This window comes from Tauraco erythrolophus, chromosome 1 (genome assembly GCF_009769465.1).
Source record: "Tauraco erythrolophus isolate bTauEry1 chromosome 1, bTauEry1.pri, whole genome shotgun sequence".
Lineage (NCBI taxonomy): Eukaryota > Metazoa > Chordata > Aves > Musophagiformes > Musophagidae > Tauraco > Tauraco erythrolophus.
In genome coordinates, this window is record NC_141465.1 from 103,773,011 (window position 1) to 103,792,556 (window position 19,546).

Consider the following 19,546-nt stretch of genomic DNA (forward strand, 5'->3'; position numbering starts at 1 on the left):
AGATACACTTCCTGCTGGTGCTCAGCTTTCCATGGCATGAAGTGTCCAGTTCCTAGGAGGTGGACAGCTGAGGCTTTTTGAAAAGCAGATCACGTTCCAGGGATGTGTGTGTGCTTTCATAAATATTGCCATTGGCTCCTGTCTCCTCCAGCTCTGCGAGCAGGACCCAGCTTGCCGATGGCTGCAGGAGATATCTGAGGATGCCAGGAAGAACCCAGGAAGTCAGCCTTCGTGTCTTGCTGTGGTACATTATGTGCTCCCCAGCGATAGCCAGAGCCTGCACACACTGCTGTCCTCCTCATGCTGTTTGAGCCTCCAGAGACTTGCATTCGCAAGCGTGTAGGGTGAGAACTCTTGCTTTTCATGAGCTGAGCTCCTCTGCTGCGTTCATGTCCTGTTTGAGCAGCTAAGGTACCTAGAAAGTCTAGGTCAGCTTCTCTCTTGTGTTGCTCCTCATGTGGTCTTCCAAAACCATGCAGGAGAATGCCGTGCAATCCTGATTTATTTATGTTGTACTTTAGTGCCACAAGTAAAAATGTCTGTGCCATTTCAGAGTGAAAATGTTACCTTTAGTAGGATCCCCAATAGGATTAGCTTAGCAGGAAGGTATTTTGGATCTGCTTGTATTTTTGGTTCCATGTGAGTATACTGCGTCACAATTTGTCTCCAGTTGAGAGTGAAATCAGCGTGAAATGCCAGAAGATCTAAGTAAAGTAAGTATTTTATTGATCTGCAGAGTGCCTTTGGACAGGGTAAATAGGCTCTACTTAGGAGTAATGGAAAGTGCACCGAGCACCATTTCTTATGGGTTTTCTGTTTTTTACAAAAAACTGATCTTTATGGACATCATTAAAAACATGCAGAGCGGCAGAAGTAAAAACGAGCAGTGGAGTTAGAATGATAGAATGGTTTGGGTTGGAAGGGACCTTAAAGATCATCTAGTTCCAACCCCTCTGCCATGGGCAAGGACACCTTCCAATACATCAGGTTGCTCAAAGCCTCATCCAACCTGGCCTTGAACACTTCCAGGGATGGGGCATCCACAACTTCTCCGGGCAACCTGTGCCAGTGTTTCACCACCCTCATTGTAAAAAATTTTTTCCTTATATCTAATCGAAATCTCCCCTCTTTCAGTTTAAATCCATTGACCCTTGTCCTATCACTACACACCCTTGTAAAAAGTCCTTCTCCAGTTTTCTTGTAGGCCCCCTTTAGGTACTGGAAAGCTGCTGTAAGGTCTCCCCGGAGCCTTCTCTTCTCCAGGCTGAACAGCCCCAACTCTCTCAGCCTGTCTTCATAGCAGAGGTGCTCCAGCCCTCGGATCATCTTTGTGGCCCTCCTCTGGACTCGCTCCAGCAGCTCCATGTCCTTCTTGTGTTGGGGTCCCCAGAGCTGAACGCAGTACTGCAGATGGGGTCTCACGAGAGCTGAGTAGAGGGGCAGAATCACTTCCCTCAACCTGCTAGCCACGCTTCTTTTGATGCAGCCCAGGACACAGTTGGCTTTCTGGGCTGCCAGCGCACATTGCCGGCTCATGTTGAGCTTCTCATCAAGCAACACCCCCAGTTTTCAACCAACACGCAACAGAAAGCCAAGGTGCCCTGGTTCACTTACAGCCTTCTCTGGAGCAGCACCTGTCTTCAGGGTAAAATGGGGAACGGGATAGTACGGAAATTCCATTTCAAAAATGGAACTAAGAAATGGAACTAGGAAACACTACACCAGGATAAACTAAGAAAATATATCCAGTGGACAGTCCAGAAGCCAGGCAGCTCATGAAGTACTTTTTTGTCTATTTCCTACATGATTTTGAAGGCTTTCTAGCTTATTAGGCTGCAACTGGAATTTTAGCCTCAAGAGCAGCCACAAAATCCACGTGGCCCGAGAGACTGGCACAATGAGCTCACAGGGATGTTGACCTGTGCCAACACCGAGACCTGTGCCGTGCATTCAAGGACTCTGCTGGCTCCTGCCTGGTGGGAGCGCATGATAAAGGTGGAGGTGGAGTTGTTAGGTGCTGTTGGCAGGTCATCATCCGGCCTGCAGCCAAGCCACAGGGTCTTGCAGCATGCCCCACCCTAGAGACAGAAGCAACAGGGTAGACATGCTGCAACAGGCACCACGTTCTCCCTTCTGCAGTAGCTCGAGGCACTGGGGGACTGGTCTAACTTCATGCGAGGCTGCGATAATGATTTAGCATTTGGAGCAACCTCATTTGGATCCAGCATGTAATAACCAGCAAAAGCTCTCCAGCTCTGCTCCGCTTGTTCTTCAGGGAGACCTCACGCAAGTGCTGTTAGCAGGATTGCCATCTGCCAAAAGAGAGGAGGAGGCGGCTCGCAGGCGTTCAAGTCTGATTCCCCAGCCCGCACGTGGATTAATTTAAACTCTGAACTGGCAGCAGTGATGAACACTGATTCCCTGCTGGTCTTCCCATGCGCTGCTGTCCCTGCTCGCTGCTGAACAGTCTGCTCATACAGAGGTTCTCAACTGTCAGTGGTCAAAGCATTGGTCCGTGAGCGGGACCAATAGACACTAGCAGAAGTATCGATGTGCTAAGTGCCATTAAATGAAATTAAAAGCGCTTCTCATCTAGCATGACTTCTCCCAAATGATCAGTTCTTTGAGTCATCAGGAATGTCATACTCAGTAAGCCCAGTGGGTAGGGGCATGGGCCTGAGCTGATGCCAGGCAGCAGTGATGCCCTGGTAGAGCAATCCATGTGCCAAGAGGCTGGGAATGGGTGAGAAGGTGCGAGCCTGGAGGCTGCCACTGCTACAAGAGGAAGCAGGGTGGATTTGAACCCAGCATGGGACAGGCTGGTCCCAGTGCTGCCCTGCTTCCCTCCCCACCAGCTCGAAGCTCTAAATATCTGCCTGCCTCCTCCGCAGCCCTGCCTGCAGCCAGCCCACAAGCTGCAAGTGGGACAGGCAGGACTGCATGAGGCATGGGAGCAGAAAGCACCAAGTGTGAATATTAGCTGTGGGCCAGCAGAAGGTCATGTGGCTACAAGACCTCTGCTGCTGACACATGTTTCATACAGAGCTTGGAGTGGGATCGGAGCTCAGTGGCTGCTGCAATCCCAGTGGATGCTAAAAGTCAGCTGTGCTTTGAGCCAGCTACATACCATCTTTACCAGCTGCTTGGAATCAGCTCCAGCTGAACATACCTCCTGCGCATGTCAACTGTGCCCACCCACGTTCACATGTCCCTGTCGCCAGGATGGCATTTTCATTAGTCACTGCATTTATTGACTCCTAACAAATCGTTTCTCTCGCTAATGCAGTACCATCAGAGCTGAGCCTTTGCTCCAGGCACACCTGGAAGATAGCTCTGCTTCTTGAGCTTTTCAAAGAGCTGTGGTTGGGTACAACCTGCCCTGTTTCTCATACCAGTGGCAAGACTGGAGGACTTTTTCTTGGCTCTCCTAACCAAGACCGTATGTGGCTACCAGGCTGTAGGGTCAGCCTTTCCCTTTCTGGAAGAGTGTTTAATTATTCACACAAGGATGACAAACTCCAGGAGGAAAGATCAAAAAAGGCCCTTTCCAGAAGAGCTTAGCACCCAGGTGTCTTAAGGTTCAAACCCTTTGTCTGTCTCAAGCAAGTCAAACTCTTCTACCTTCAGCTCTTACCAAACTCAAAAATTTCAAAGCCCATCATGTTTCAGAGTCGGGAATTGGTAAATACCTTTGGATGTGGAGCAAGGGTCACTTCTAAGCCAGAAGGGTCAATAAACACAGGTACCATTGAGCATCACTTCAGCTCCTAGGTCTTGTGTGATGAGCCAGATCTGAGCACCAGCAGCTGAACTTAGAGCTGCCCGGTTCTCCAGCCCAGCTCAGCAAACCCCAGCATGAGGAGCTGCTTGGTACTGGTCATACTGGTCTTAGGAGTACCTCAGCCAAAACACATCCCTTGGAGGAGTGCAGCCAGCTGAGATGGGCTTTCTGCTCCTGACGGTGTTGGACAGGGGGTTGGGCTTTTGCAGCTGGTGTGTATGCAATTATAGACAAATAAATGGGAGCGGGGGGGAAACAGAAGTGTTCGGCTTTCAGTCTTGAAATTAAGGGAATGACTGTTTCTTCTCACCTCTAATCCATTAACTAGTTTTACCTCTGAAGCTCGTTCTTGAGAGTGAGATTTCCACAGGGACCTGCACGCCTCCAGGAGGCAGGGAAGGCTTTCAGCAGCTGTGAGATGGATAATCAAGTACTGAGCACCAGAGGTACAGGCAAAGGCAAAGGTTTGATTTAAAGTGATGAAGGAAACCACGAGTCCTTCCTCACCTGCCTGGGTCTATGACTGCACTTCTCCAGCCACTCCACCAGTCTGTGTTTGGAGGGCTGATAGCACTAAGGAAGGAAAATGAGACCAGCGTGCCCTGGGCTTCACACGTCTAATTTAAGGTCTTCCCCCACCCCAGAGAGACTCACATAAAACCCAGCCTGGATTCCTGGAGAGCCTCCCTCTACCACCCAGCCAAGCCCAGCCCTGGCAAGAGGCTATTTATACTCCAGTGACAGGAGAGGCTACAAGCAATGAGGGCTGTATCTGTGTGGGGTCCATCACCAGGGATTTTCCTCCTGCATGTCCTTCCCAAACCCGCCTGGCCCACAGGAAGCAAGGTGGCCATGAAGACAAAACCCTTCTACTTGTGGGCAGCTGCTACCTTGCTTGTTCTGTTTAAAAATCAGGTGGGTTTATGAGGGTCAAAGCACTCTTAGGCCCACCATGACAGATGGTCTGGATGGCATGTGCTGCCAGGAGGTGGCTGCTGGACCAGGGAAGCCAAAGCTGATGGGTGAAGGCCTACACTAGCCCGCTTAAACACCTTTTTATGGGCAGCTTGACCAAGCACCAGCAGCTGCAGCTGGTTTTATGGCCACAGCCCACAGCAACCACACAGCTGCAGGAGGCAGAGAAGTCATCTCTCCCTGCCTCGGCTGGAGGGGCTGAGGGTGCCCAGCTCAGGTGCAGACACAGTTGTAGGTAGAGGAGATGAACCTCAGCCCTTGAAACAGACTATTCCAGTAGCAACAGCAGAGTTTCGCTAGCTGAGCATCCACGGTGAGCAAGGAGAGAGCAGCCAGCTTTACATGTCCTTGTACTCTATTACAAAGCTGCTGGAACGAGTCCAGAGAAGGGCTACGAAGATGATCAGAGGGCTGGAACACCTCTCCTATGAAGACAGGCTGAGAGAGTTGGGACTGTTCAGCTGGAGAAGAGAAGGCTCCGGGGTGATCTTATTGCAGCTTTCCAGTACCTAAAGGGGGCCTACAGGAAAGCTGGAGAGGGACTTTTTACAAGGGTGTGTAGTGATAGGACAAGGGGCAATGGCTTTAAAGTGAAAGAGGGGAGATTTAGATTAGATCTAAAGAAGAAATTTTTCCCTCTGAGGGTGGTGAGGCACTGGAATAGGTTGCCTAGAGAAGTTGTGGATGCCCCATCCCTGGAAGTGGTCAAGGCCAGGTTGGATGAGGCTTTGAGCAACCTGGTGTAGTGGAGGGTGTCCTTGCCCATGGCAGGGGGGTTGGAACTAGATGATCCTTGAGGTCCCTTCCAACCCTAACCAGTCTATGATTCTATGAATTTGGGAAGCTAATTCTTAAATCCTCTTTGGACATCAAATTTTTGGACATTCTCTATTAAAAAAAAAAAAAAATCAAGCAGTTGTGTTACTTTGGCAGGGCTGCCTGTGTGCCCGTGCCTTGCTGAGACTGGGAGGAAAGAGGCTGCTCTCCACAATGCCAGCAGTGCTCTTCCCACTGCTGCTGGTCACAGACGGGGAGGTGAATCCAAGCAGCTGGCCCACAGGACAAGAAGAGGGCTGCAGAGAAATGATTGCTCATCATTTTTCTCACTGTGCTCAGCCACTGCCTCATTGACAAGGCTGGTATCACACCAAAATAGTCTACGAAGGCCTCCTAGCATCAGTTTAAGAGTGTTTTGGCTCCTTTCTGCCAGAGGTGGAAGGTGATGAACGCAGCTCTAATGGCTCAAAACACCCAGTAGCTAGTGCATCCTCAACAACATCCTGCCATGCTCCTGCATAACACACTTCTAGGGTTACCAGCATTTGCTAGCACCAAAAAAAGTTCCCCCAGGCCCCCAGCCCTGGCCACAGCTACTTGGCTCTGATCTTTGCACAACAGCTTCCAGCTGCAGCTTCAACCAAAAGCCAGCCAAGGTGTAGCAACCACAAACCAGCACAGTTGTGCTCCTGGCAATAGATTTGGGGCCATTTATGGCAAAGATTTTCAGGCTTGGCTAGGTTGGTTTTTTTTTTTTCATCCTACAGACACTTTCATCTCTAAGCTAAACGAAGGCAGTGTTTAACTGCTGCTCTCCTGCTGTGCGCTAGCAGCAACATGGAGATTTACTTGCTGGCTAGTGGAGGGTGAAACATCCATTTACAAATGGCAGCTGCAAGCCTGGGGAAGTGGCTGCAGAGCTAAAGGGCCACTGGAGGTCTGAGAGCGGAGGGAGGTGTCTTACCTGCTCCTAGCCAGCAGCAGCATGCGAGGAAGCAGAGGTATCCTGATGCAGATACTATTGCTGTTTAATAAAAGCTTCTTCCCTAGACAGCTGTTGCTGAAAACTCTGCCAGGACTGCAGGGGGCTGGTCTGAGCCAGCTCAACAGTCAAGAGACTTGCTAAGGGAAGGAAGCAAGTTGCAGCTTTTTAATTTTTTCTACATTTTTGGTTGGTTTTTTTTTTTTTTTTTAAACAAACAAACAAACTAATTTTACTTTTCTAACCACCATGTCCTGAGCTTATGGCAAGTCCCTCCTGGCCTTGAGCTAAACCAAGTGAAAACAAAATAGACCCAGCTCCGTTCCCTACATCTATTCATTTAAAATTTTCCCTTTGCTTCTCCCTCGTTGTGCTGAAGCTGAGGGCTGCACAAGTCTACAGGACTGTCGTCCACCCAGGCTCTGGCATCCACCCCCTTGCCCACAATGAGTGGGCAAAGCCAAGGGATGGAGCCAGGCTGGCTTGGCTGGGTACCTAAGAGGGGGCAATGGGGGTATCCATCTCCCCACAACCCCACCAGCACCTTTCCCAGCACACTAGACATTCGCTCCGCTGCATGAACGTCCCCAAGTCTGCAGCCCTCCTCCTCAGAGCCGGTGGCCAAGGGGCAACAAGCTGCTGCAGCAGCACTCCGATGTTTAACAGCACAGTCACCGGCCTGTGGAAGGTGGGATTTTTTGCTAGTGCTTGGCTGAACCCCTGCGCACAGGCTGTGGGCTGGAGACACTGCGGGGATGCTTCGAGAGGACAAAAAAGAGCGCATTTGTAGACAGGGCAAGACTCAGCTGGGGTAGCAAAACTGTGAGACAAAGAAAGGGTGTTGAGGGGCAGCGGTGGGGTGGGAGGGTAAAAGGCCAAGGGGACTGTGGGACACTTGCCCACCACGGTAACCGCTTCCTCCAGCCCCAGGACATCACTCACTTAACCACAAAAGTATGAAAGTGAAATGGGAGGAGGTTTTTTTTCCCCCCTCTTTCTAAGCCATCAACCAGGCTGCCTTCCCCTGCCAGCAGCAGGGTGCAGCCTCTTGGCCCCGTGCGGGGCTGAGACCTGAGCCAGCAGAGGAAAGGTTCCTACCTATCCAGCCACTTAACCTCCTCCCTCAGGCTCAGGGAAAAAGCTGTTTGGATCTTCTCCAGCTCCACAGCCCTTCCAGCCACAGAAAGTATCTTCCCAGGAATGCAAGCTACCAGGCTGATAAGCACGTTTTAAAACAAGATGGGGATAGATTTTAAAGCTGTCCTTCAGGTCGGGCTGTGTTTACGCAGCATCCCGATAATTTGTCATGATGAGGGATTTTTATCTAGTTAACTCCAAAGCCGTAGCCTTACAGCAGTATGAAGCCTTGTCTTCTCAAATCACTTCAGCTTTTCAGCCCCAGAAAACAGCTGCTTGAAATGAAGAGGGGCCAGAAGAGGAGGAATCGGGTTACGAGGAAGTACGCTGACTTCATTTCCAACGCAGAGCTGCACCATAGACTCGACAAGTGCATTTACCAGCCATGGGCCTCCCACTTAACAGCGTGTACCAACTCCCAACACAAGGAGCTGGATCCCAACTTTATCTTGCCCTGCCTCCACTGCAGGCAGCTACCACAGCAGCGTGGCTGCGAGATGCTCGTCACCACCACTAGTGAGGCATGTTTGCAAATGCCAATTAAATATCCCAATTAGCCTGCAGTGCAGACAGGACAGCATGCAAGTTGCCATAAGCCACTCAGCCCAACAGCAAGGCTGGGCTCATCATGCTTTCAAGCACCTGCTTTTCAAAGCAGCACCTCATCATGCCACCACACAGCAACTTGCTCCAGGCTCATGCCCAGGGTTCCTGGCCCCAGCATAACCAGCCAAGCAGCCATGCAGGGGGAAGAGCCATTTCCACATCACAGATCCACTCAGTTTTAAACACTCTGACTCATTGGAAGTGGGAGCCAGGGATATTAGACTCTACACAGCCAGACCAGGGTCTGCACAGCCACGTAAGCCCACAATAAGCTTACTCCACTGAGAAGCAAGAGTCTCAAACTAAGGAAGTGCTTATTCTCTCCTTCCTGCAAAGCTCCCAGTTTTTAACAAAGATGCAATGGGAAGATAACATCCTCACCCGGCCCCGCTGAACAAATCCTCCACAAGGAGAGGGCGAACTGGCTCGCAGTGATTTTATTTAGGCTTTGAACCTGGCCCCCTGCCTTTCAGCCCTGTTGGGTGAAGGCAGAGGAACATTAATTTACATTGCTCATGTTACACCAAAGTTGCACCTCAGCCAGAAGCGCAGCTGGCCCAACTCATTCTTCAAAAAGCTACAGAAAATATGCATGCAAATGAAGTTCCCACAGAACTAAAATAGGGTGTTTAAACCAGGCAAGAACCTCCAAGATAACTGGGGCATGCTCCACTCCCACCTCCGCAGACAGTATCTCACTCCTCCCAGCCCGCTGCCACATCTATCTTACCCCTGCAGAAACCTACCTCCACCTCAGCCCTCCGGCTCCAGGGGCCAAAACCTGGCACAAGACAGCAAAGACACCAGAACTGCTCAAGGGGAGGGCAGAGGCCTTGCAGATCAGCAGCAAGCAAGGGGGTCATGCCCTCCTCTCCTTTTGGGCACCTTAACCTCCTACACCTGCAGCAGTTAATGACTCGCAGTCTGAGGTAACATCCCTGGTCAGGCACACCACTGGTGTCAGCAGCAGCAAGATAAACCCCCTGGCCGCAGCTGGGGCTCCATGAGGGCACTTGTGTTCCTTTATTCAATCCAGACTGCCACGAGGTCAGACAGGTAGAAAGCGCAAGGAACCTGTTACTGTTGCATCTTAGCAAGAACCAGAGAAGCAACACTTGTTTGCTCCAGGTCTGTCAAACAGATGCATTTCCTAAATACAGCAGGAAGAGGAGTTACAAATACTCCAGTAAGTCTCAAGCCCAGCCACACACCTGCTCTGGAATAAGCTTAGGATGGAGCCAGGCCATCCTGACATTTCTCTCCCCAAGGAGAAGGCAAGTGCAGAAAAACCCAAAATCTTCTGACTGAGTTTATCTGCTCCTGAGTAGCTGTCAAATACAGAGGAGCTGGTACCATAGCCAGGCTTTGCTGGAAAACCAAGTAATATCTCCCCCTCCCCACCATGTTCCCACTACCTGGGCTCAGACAGAGTGCTGGTTAGACTAGTGCTCCATCCATCCTCCTGCCTTCATCTTGAAGTCATACTACAACTGAGGACAGACTCAAGTATCCTTGTCTGAGAAAAGCTCAGCCAGTGCTCAGCTTGAGTAGCACATACTCCATTCTGTTGGCTTTCTTTTTTTATTAATTTTGGTATCTTCCAGAGATGGAAGCCTCTGTGCAATTGTGAAAGATGAAGGTCCACTCCGCTACGATGACATTTCTTGAGCTTTGCCTTATTCCCCTCAGCCTGCTCTTCCACTCCAATGCCAAAGGGAGAAACCACATGAGGGCTGTCTGGAGACAGTCGAGTTGTAGCATGCAAGGTCCAAGCTGTACTACTGACAATACCAAATCCTTGGACAAACATCTTGCTGCACCCACTCGTAGTCACCCTAGAAACACACTAGACACCAAAAGGCATCACCTAGAATGGGTTTAAATGAGTTTTATTTTAGACAACCTACATGACAGATGTTTGTTTTTTTCTTTTTTTTTAAAACAATGCCTCCACTCCAAATCAGGGTCAAAATTAAGTGAATAAAGCTCAAGATGACATCAGTCCAGTTAGACATTGCCAATTCCTGGTGTTGTGCCGATGAAGAAACAGCAGCCAGCTATGAAGACAGGTGATCCAAAAACCATAGTTTGATTTGTTACTGAAACAAAAGCAGCAAGTGTTAGTTCAAGGTCATGACAGTCAGGGTAAGTTTCTGTAACTTAAATTTTGTGTTTTCCCTAATTCAATCTGAGCTGCCACAATCAGGCAGGCAGGAAGCGCAAGGAAGTTATTTTTGCATCTTAGTGCAAACCACAGAGCAACAGGACAAGTGCTCATGGTCTATCAGAGGATGCTGAGCATTTATTTCTACCATCATACAGAGCAACTGGCACCAGCTGCTGAGTGAGCCAGACAAGATGCTCATTCACACCCTTTTTGCTTGACACACCGAGTTTCAGATTTCCTCTCCAATAAGAGCATGTCCTCACAAAGTACTAAGGCTTACAACGCATGTGCTGCCTCCTACAAGAGCCATACCAAGAAGGTGGAACAGCTTTTTGCCCACCAGAATGCCCTGTTATTATTCTTTTGCCCCGTCTGGAAGTAGATGGGGTTATCAGAATCACACATCCGAAAGGTCCGCCCAAGCAAGGAAGGTCCATGCGAGCTTCTGCTCAGAGGAGTTACTCTCCAGGTGACCACCTGTTCTAGGGTCCAGGACACACACACCACCCTTCAGTCAAGCTGCAGGAGATGGTGTGTCTGGGCTGGTAAGCGTTCCCCTAGTTGGGCTACTGCTCCACACTAGAAGTTGGTTCATCTTTACATGACTTGCATACCAGAGAGCCTGTAAGAGGCTTCCCAGATAAATTTAGACAGCTATAAACAGGCTTCATAAGTCCGCAATGACTGGGCAAAGCAATTGGTGATCCCACACTGCTCGTCTGCAGGGAATTCCACAGCTCTCGGAATAAGCCAAAAAATGCAAGTGTTGGGATTCAAATACTGTTTCCTTACAACCACATTCCAAGATAGAGTAGTTAAAGATAAAGCAGTCCACAGGAGCTGCCTGAGCTCAGGCAGTTGGAGGTTCCAGACAGAATAACCTTAAGTATTCAGTCAAGTATTACCATGTTCCCAAATTCAGGGGAATATTTAGACAGACAGTTGTTGCATAACAAAGGAAGGGCATCAGATTAAGTGAAAAGATGCAACGTGACCATGTAAGGTACTTCAGAATTAACCCTCGCAGAAGGGGTCCAAAGTAGAAGTGCTCCACTTCAGAGGACACTGTCCTTAATCTAAAAGTTTAAAACCATTACCGATTACACACATCTCAAAGCAATTCCTTCATTAAGTCATCAAGAATCACTGCAGTGAAACTATGTCCCCCTTTAACACAACTGAATAGTACACAAGAGAAGTTTCAGCCACTTCGTGTAATAGGAAGCAACAATTAGGCTCTAATTATATGAACTTCAAGCTCTTAAACTGGCAGCTACTGTTCAGCTTTAACAGGGATATGACAGAACTGATGCACTGAAAGAGCTAATCATTCATTGGGCAATTCACCCAATTCAGGTCAGTACTTACACACTTCTCAATTTCTAAGCCATCCTTAAAGAAAATCATATATGGGGTCACACCATCCTCACGGAAATCCAGGAGAGCCACCATACCATCTGGATTCATGTTCTCTCCTACAAAGAACTTCAGAAAAACTTGTTACTGAGACACTTAATGAGCTACCACCAGAGGAAAGTGCCTTTTCTACAAGAAAGCTGTAACATCTACTAGCTAGTCTCCCCGACCAGTTGCAGGGATTTTGCTTTCTGCAGCTTTTCCATTTTAGTACCACGTAACTTTTCCACAGTGCTATGAACAGCAGTCAGACACAGCAGGGGCCAAAGTGATCCCTCTTTCAAGTCTTTTTAATTAAACAGTTCCTAAATGGTAAAGTGTAGCTGTGCCTACAAAGTGTAGCTGTGCCTACAAAGTGTAGCTGTGCCTACAAAGTGTAGCTGTGCCTACAAAGTGTAGCTGTGCCTACAAAGTGTAGCTGTGCCTACAAAGTGTAGCTGTGCCTACAAAGTGTAGCTGTGCCTACAAAGTGTAGCTGTGCCTACAAAGTGTAGCTGTGCCTACAAAGTGTAGCTGTGCCTACAAAGTGTAGCTGTGCCTACAAAGTGTAGCTGTGCCTACAAAGTGTAGCTGTGCCTACAAAGTGTAGCTGTGCCTACAAAGTGTAGCTGTGCCTACAAAGTGTAGCTGTGCCTACAAAGTGTAGCTGTGCCTACAAAGTGTAGCTGTGCCTACAAAGTGTAGCTGTGCCTACAAAGTGTAGCTGTGCCTACAAAGTGTAGCTGTGCCTACAAAGTGTAGCTGTGCCTACAAAGTGTAGCTGTGCCTACAAAGTGTAGCTGTGCCTACAAAGTGTAGCTGTGCCTACAAAGTGTAGCTGTGCCTACAAAGTGTAGCTGTGCCTACAAAGTGTAGCTGTGCCTACAAAGTGTAGCTGTGCCTACAAAGTGTAGCTGTGCCTACAAAGTGTAGCTGTGCCTACAAAGTGTAGCTGTGCCTACAAAGTGTAGCTGTGCCTACAAAGTGTAGCTGTGCCTACAAAGTGTAGCTGTGCCTACAAAGTGTAGCTGTGCCTACAAAGTGTAGCTGTGCCTACAAAGTGTAGCTGTGCCTACAAAGTGTAGCTGTGCCTACAAAGTGTAGCTGTGCCTACAAAGTGTAGCTGTGCCTACAAAGTGTAGCTGTGCCTACAAAGTGTAGCTGTGCCTACAAAGTGTAGCTGTGCCTACAAAGTGTAGCTGTGCCTACAAAGTGTAGCTGTGCCTACAAAGTGTAGCTGGCTGAAATGAGATCCCTAAACATCAAAGAGTCTTTCACTGTTTCTCCTCCCTGACTCTCAGAGCCCCTAATACTCAGAGAAGGGTAAGTTAGATGTCCTCACTACAAGGAGCCCTCAAAACTCTCCACAGGCTAGTTCAACATAGGAACAACTTGCAGCTTGGATCACTGCAATGCTGCTGTAAGGAGACAAAAGTTTAATTACCTGGTAGTTTTTGAAGTTAGCGAGGATGTGTTTGATTTGTTCTGCAGCCCCTGTCATGAAAGGCTTTACTCTCTCTGGCTTGTGTTCCTCAAGTCTGGCTTTGATTCTGGAAGAGAAAAAAGCTCTGAAAATACGTTCTAGCCTAATACCTTCACGGTGCAGAATCACATCATAGCAGGAAGTTACTGCAAGTCAAACTGTTTGATTCTGCTGCTTCTTCCCCTCTCCCTCTCAAAGCCCCCAGATTTTAACTTAATTTTGCTACTGAATTAGCAGGACAGTGCCTGCCACTCATATCAAGCTCATTTTACACTAGGATAGTGGTAGACAAAAATCAGCAGGCCATTTCCACAGCATCGAAGGTACTATCCAGCAGTATCACAGAGAAGGTGTTTTCACCTTTAATGTCAACCCACTAAACACTAAGTAACATAAATTATACCTTGAATTAGCAAAAAGTTCTGTTCACACGCATTATATTTGGACATTTAAGCTGTCAAGTCTGAAAAGCTTCCTGAAGGTTTCTCCACCACCCCACCCCCGTCACCATGAAAGTTTGGCATAGAGCAATCAGAAAGAAAACAGCAAGTTTACAAATAACGTCCAAAGCACATGATCAGGTCCTCTACCTCAGCCAAGATAAACTTAGATATTCCAGTATCAATTCTTTAGAGTTTCAGCTTTGCCAAGTATTAAGACATTATTGAAGTCCACAGCCAGTCTGGCACCTGTATCAGATCTAACACATACTAGGAATAAAGTTCAACACTGTTTTTAAAAATCTCAACGACCTAACAATTTTGCAATCTCATTTCACGTAAAAGTCTACCAACACTTACGCTTTCATGTAGTCCTTGATGTACTTCTTGTAGGATTCTTTTGTAAAGCTGGTTTCCTGAAGGTGGTGGTTTATTACTATATCAACACCAGTTATGACCGTGGCTTCTGTTCCATCTCCCTCAGGACCTTCAGCAGAGGCATTGCCACCAATTAGAGAGTCATCAATTTGACCCTCTGTCCTGGTGACCATCTAGATTTAGAGACATCAAAAAACTTAACGGCTCTGCAAAAAATCTTAATGCTACCGCTCTTACACATCTATGACCTGACAGCAGGGCATGATTTCAGAGCCACAGTTAAGCGCAAGGAATCTGACTGCAGCCCGAGCACAGATTTCTCAATCCAGGCTCCTTTCCCAGTGCCTGACCACAGCTTCATTACACCACCGCCATTCCAGCTCGGCTGCCCCGCGCCCTCTCACACAACACCTTCGGCAGCAGCCGGCTCTGCCCCGGCCACAGACACCAGGCCGCGGCTGGTCTTCCCCTCTCGGGCTCCTCGCAGGGAAGCCTCCCCTCCCCACACACACACCCCCTGCCTCCGCCCCCGGCCCGGCAGGCGCGGCTCCACGCAGCGGCCGGGCCCCGAGACGCCGCAGCGAGGCCTGCCTCCCCCCGCGCTTCCTCGGGGCGGGCGGGCCACTCACCTTCCCCTCCACTTCCAGGCACAGGCCGTTCGCCACCTCCCGGATCTTGTAGATGTCCGAGAACATCTCGTCCTCTGTGGGGGGACAGACAGACACACAGGCAGGGGCCGCCGCGTCAGTCTCCGCCCTCCGCCTCCCCGCGCCGGCCCGCAGCGGCGCTCCCCTCACCGCCCTTCCGGGCCACGCTCCGTTCCGGCTTCCCGTCACCGCCGCGCCAGGCCCAGCGCTCCAGCCCGGGCCCCATGGCCTCGGCCCGGGCGGTCCGTTCCGTGCCCCCCCCACCCCCCCCCCCCCGCTCCGCTGCCGCCCGCACTGCACATGCGCAGCACCGCCAGGCCCAGTAGCCGGGCCCAGGCCGCGGCCGGCAGCTTCCCCCGGCCGACCGAGCCACCGCCCGCCCTTCCCTTCCTCCCTCCCGCCCCCGGCGCCCTCCTGCGCGGCGCGCCGCCGCCCTTACGGCTAATGCAGTCCCGGTAGATGATCATGGCGGCGGCGAGGGAGGGCGGCGGCGCGGCTCTCTGCGCAGCGACCCGGGAGCGGGCGGGAGCGAGGCGGAAAGGGCCGCGTCAGCGCCTGCCGGAGCTCATATAGCGGGCACGGCCCGGCGCGTCACCGCGCACGCGCGCGCTCCCCCCGCCCCCCGCCCCCGCCCCTCTGTCCCCGCGCGGCCGGCGGGGCGGGGCGGGGCGGGGCGGCCGTGGCGGGCCCCCAGCGCGGCCTCCTGAGGGGAGCGGGTCAGGGCGGTCGCGGTCCGTCGCCGCGGTTGGGCTTCGCCTGTGCCGCGACCGGCAAACCTGCCCGGCGGCTGCGGCATGCTTCCTCCGGCTGAGTTTTTCACTGACCCGGGCGTGACTCCTCAGCTCTGGCACGAACTGGGATTTCAAGGAGAAATGCTCCGAGCCTTTCCCGGGCATCTCGAGGAAACGCTGCTGCGTCCTCCACCGCGGTCAGGGGTGCCGCCATGTCACCTGTTGTGCTCACGCCGTGAACAGGCTGATAACGTGGCGGGGAGCGACTGTAACTAGATGGTCTTCCAGTACCTGAAGGGGGCCGACAGGAAAGCTGGAGAGGGACTTTTTACAGGGGCATGTAGTGATAGGACAAGGAGCAATGGCTTTAAACTGAAAGAGGGGAGGTTTCGATTAGGTCTAAGGAAGAAATTCTTCACTGTGAGGGTGGTGAGGCCGTGGAACAGGTTGCCCAGAGAAGCTGTGGATGTCCCATCCCTGGAAGTGTTCAAGGCCAGGGTGGATGAGGCTTTGAGCAACCTGGTATAGTGGAGGGTGTCCCTGCCCATGGCAGGGGGGTTGGAACTAGATGATCTTTGAGGTCCCTTCCAACCCAAACCATTTTGTGATTCTATGACTCTGTGGGCTGTCCCGACCGCCTCCAGCTGCTGCCTTCCCACCTACGGGGTGCCTCGCTATGATCTCCATCACCTGTAACAAGCACTGCAATGTTGGCTGTGCTCAGTAGCTGCTGAGGAGCTCCTGACACCTTGTAAGGGCCATGACATGTGTTCACTGTACTGTGTGCTGTGCCTTCTCCAAATAAATGATATTTTTTAATGGACAAATAATTAGGAAACTGTCAGACTCTTCCTGTTGTTACTCCCTCAGATAAATCGAGTTGGATATGCTCAGAGACACCATTTCTGTGCTTGTGGAAAGACTGACTGGGGCAGATATATTTTTTTTTCTGATTTTTCCACAGATAAGTGAGATTAAGCGCAGCAGTCAGGGTCAAGATGAAAGGTAGAAGGACAGTGAGGACAGTAACACCTAGGCCTCTGTTTTCCCCCTTGCACACACATTTCTGCAGCAGCTTGTCACAGTTGAAAGAAATGTGAACCCTCATTCTTAGGGGACATTGATGAAATACCTTCAAAAGACATCACAGGACCTAAAACACTTAATGCTGCTAACGATCTCGGATTTGACAGAGACACCAGGGTGCAGGATACAATTCCCTATCCCTTACCCCCCTCAGGCAGTAAATTACTCATTGCTTGCTTTGTGTGTGCCAGAGGAGATGGATCTGTCAGTTTTATCTCCTTCTCCCCTGCTATCCCTTCCTTTGCTCCAAATATCAGTGTCCTTCCCCCCGCCCCCGCCCGCCATGGTCTAGCTGCTTACGTAATCTAATTAAATTTATAAGTCGTTTTCTGCTGGTTTTCGCTTTCAAGACTACTGCTGCTCTTTCAGACATGAAAAAGGGGCTCCCACCCAAAAGCTTATCTGTTTTTGTCAGTGGCAGCTGGCCTGATAAAAGATAGCCCCTCTTTTTACAAATCACAGTGGAAAAAGAGCAACTTACATCTTCAGCAGTGGGTTGAGTGACAGGGGAACATTTGGCTCTCTCTCCGTAGTGTAATATGCAGCTAAAAACATCCAGTTAGTAGGTGTGCTTCAACTTGGTTTTATTTTGAAGAGATTATTCTAGAAAAAAAGAATATTTCTGTAGTCGTATTGAAACCTCTTATGATTTCAGCAGCTGACTCAACTTACTGGAGTCAGGGAAGAAACCCTTTGGCACAACTGTTAAGGTAGATAGACCTTCAGGTTGCTTGGCTATACTCAGAGTTGCAGTTGTGAAATGGAAGATGTTATTTAAAAATGTGTCTGTTAAATAGGTCAAAGCTCCTGTGTGAACATCAATTGGATGTGGAGTTAAGCAAAATCGATATCAAGTTTAAAAAGCTTTAAATGAGACTAGGAATGTTGACATGACAAGGTTTTGCATCCTTTTAACTCTGTTTGCTTTTAAAACTGATTTAAATTCAGACAACCCTGAATAAATCCCAGGACTAAGTTAGTGATGTTTTAATTGGCATAGGCTTTGCAAGAAGCACTTCACTGAGGTACCAGTGCTGAAAATTTCCCGTGATGCCATATAAACACATAATTATGTCATGTGCTGATACTATGTGATGAACTAGATTAGAAAATGCACTCATTTGAATTTTTTATCCAGAAAACAGCATAGTTTGAAGAAAACCTTAGTGTTCCTTGCTTCCTTTCTATGCAGGTTAATACGTTCCAGAGTGGTAGGTTGAAAAGGTGATCCCTCCACAGCAGGGTTCTTTTAGGCACCAACTGACGTTTAAAATGATGTGACAGGTTTTCCTGACAGTGCACCTCATCTTTGGAGAAATGTCAATCCTCGAGGACTGAGGAAGTCCTGTGTTCTTATAGGTGAGGCTTTTAATATCATTTGAGGAGGATTTTCTAGGCAAGTGCCTGCAGAGTCTCACAAGAAGCCTTTCTCATGGGAGATACCTCTCAGCTAGTGACGAATTATTGCGGTGGTACTCACTTCCACCACGTATTAGCATCTGGACATGACTGTGCTAAACCAATCATTTGTGTCTTGGATTAAAATAGCAGATGAGAGTTGGTACTTTGCCATCCTTTCTCTAAGTAAACAGTGAGTTTTCAGCCCATCGTGACAACTCCCATTGAGCTGTGTGAGAAGGGAGAAGATCCTGCCTCCAGCTAAGCCTCCTGCCAGGTGCAATGTGTGGAAATAAATGAGAGGTGAGGCTGGGCTGTGAAGTAGGGGATGGGACCGCTGTGTTCTCCTAACCTTTAAGGAGGCTGCAGAAGTCACATAGTAGTGATGATATTTTACATTGTTTACTGGATGTGGGGGAGAGGGTCCTAAATATATAGTCCTGTATGTATATGTATTCTCTCCTGGTAGAGAGAAACTGAAAAATTGAAGGCTAAATGACTGAGCGAGACCTTGCACTGCAGAGTCCTTGCAGGGCAGTCTATGCTCAGTGCCCCCTTCCACAGCACATCTCCTGGCACAAAAGCTCTTGCACTGGGAGAAAGGATACACAACAAGTCCGTGTCCACTTATGTCTTCATAAACCTGGCTGGAATTTAGGACTGAAACAAGAGCTGCAACTTTGTAGTCCTTCATGTCACCCACCCAGATGGAAACTGTAGCTTTAACCAGTTTTGTTCAAGTTCCTTTTCCAGGTGGGTTAGGGCGATAAAGATTTGATCTCTAGATGCTAAACCCTTTTATTCTTTGGGAATTGACTGTGGAAAACCAGGCTGCCAATTTGACTCTTCCAGGTGTTAGGTTACACAACACAGCCAGCTTTTCAGTCCCTGGCAATCCTGGGAGACTTCTAGATCTAGAATTCTAGATCTAAATCTTCTAGAATTTTGAAGACAAAATTCGTCATTTAGGTTTACGTTAGCAGACCACTAAGCCAGAATCTCATATCCCAAGACTGGCACTTGAAAGCGTTGAGCTTAGATCATCAGTGTAGCTTATTGGGTCTGATCTAGTCACAAATAGTGGAAGACGTTAGACTGGACTAGATTAAACCATCCCAGACAAAGGCATCACTTTTCAGAATGCAAGAAAGGTCTTCAGTTCAGCAACAACCCCTCCTGCCCTCAGGAGAAATGTAGATGTTACTACCCAGCCGTTCACAGTATTTACAACTCTTCCTGAAAATCCTCTGCACCTTTTCCTTGGCTGTGCACCCACAGCTCGCTCGCTCTCTGACGGCTGGCTGCGCTTCTGCAGGCGGACAGAGAGGTCACTGCGCAGCAATAAAAAGCCTCTTTATTTGCGACACCGCACGCACCACTTCGGCTCACCAAAAATCCTGCCGGTGGGAATGTGTGAGGGTGTCGGGCTGCGCTGCAACGAGTGCGATTTCAGGAAACCAGGACCGGAATTGCTAAGATGTGAACTTTAAGGCAAGGTGCTGCCCAAAGCCGCAGTCGCGTTTTGGGCTTAGTGACCTTATTGTCGTGGTTTTAACCCCGCCG

General features: G+C 49.5%; 1 protein-coding gene and 2 non-coding genes across 3 annotated transcripts; all 3 read right to left on the reverse strand.

Moving 5' to 3' along the window:
* Positions 1–9,269: 9,269 nt before the first annotated feature.
* Positions 9,270–9,405, reverse strand: LOC147529439 (small nucleolar RNA SNORA31). The gene has a single exon (XR_015222682.1). It is a non-coding gene; the product is annotated as a small nucleolar RNA SNORA31 (small nucleolar RNA).
* A 726-nt stretch (positions 9,406–10,131) lies between these two features.
* On the reverse strand, positions 10,132–15,303 carry TPT1 (tumor protein, translationally-controlled 1). The gene is made up of 6 exons (XM_086611959.1): positions 15,208–15,303; positions 14,751–14,824; positions 14,104–14,294; positions 13,265–13,370; positions 11,794–11,910; positions 10,132–10,357 (listed from the first exon to the last, which is right to left on the reverse strand). The coding sequence occupies exons 1-6, from the start codon at positions 15,233–15,235 to the stop codon at positions 10,355–10,357; spliced, it is 519 nt and encodes a 172-aa protein (XP_086468085.1). The 5' UTR covers positions 15,236–15,303; the 3' UTR covers positions 10,132–10,354.
* LOC147529440 (small nucleolar RNA SNORA31) lies at positions 10,426–10,555 on the reverse strand. The gene has a single exon (XR_015222681.1). It is a non-coding gene; the product is annotated as a small nucleolar RNA SNORA31 (small nucleolar RNA).
* Positions 15,304–19,546: the final 4,243 nt, after the last annotated feature.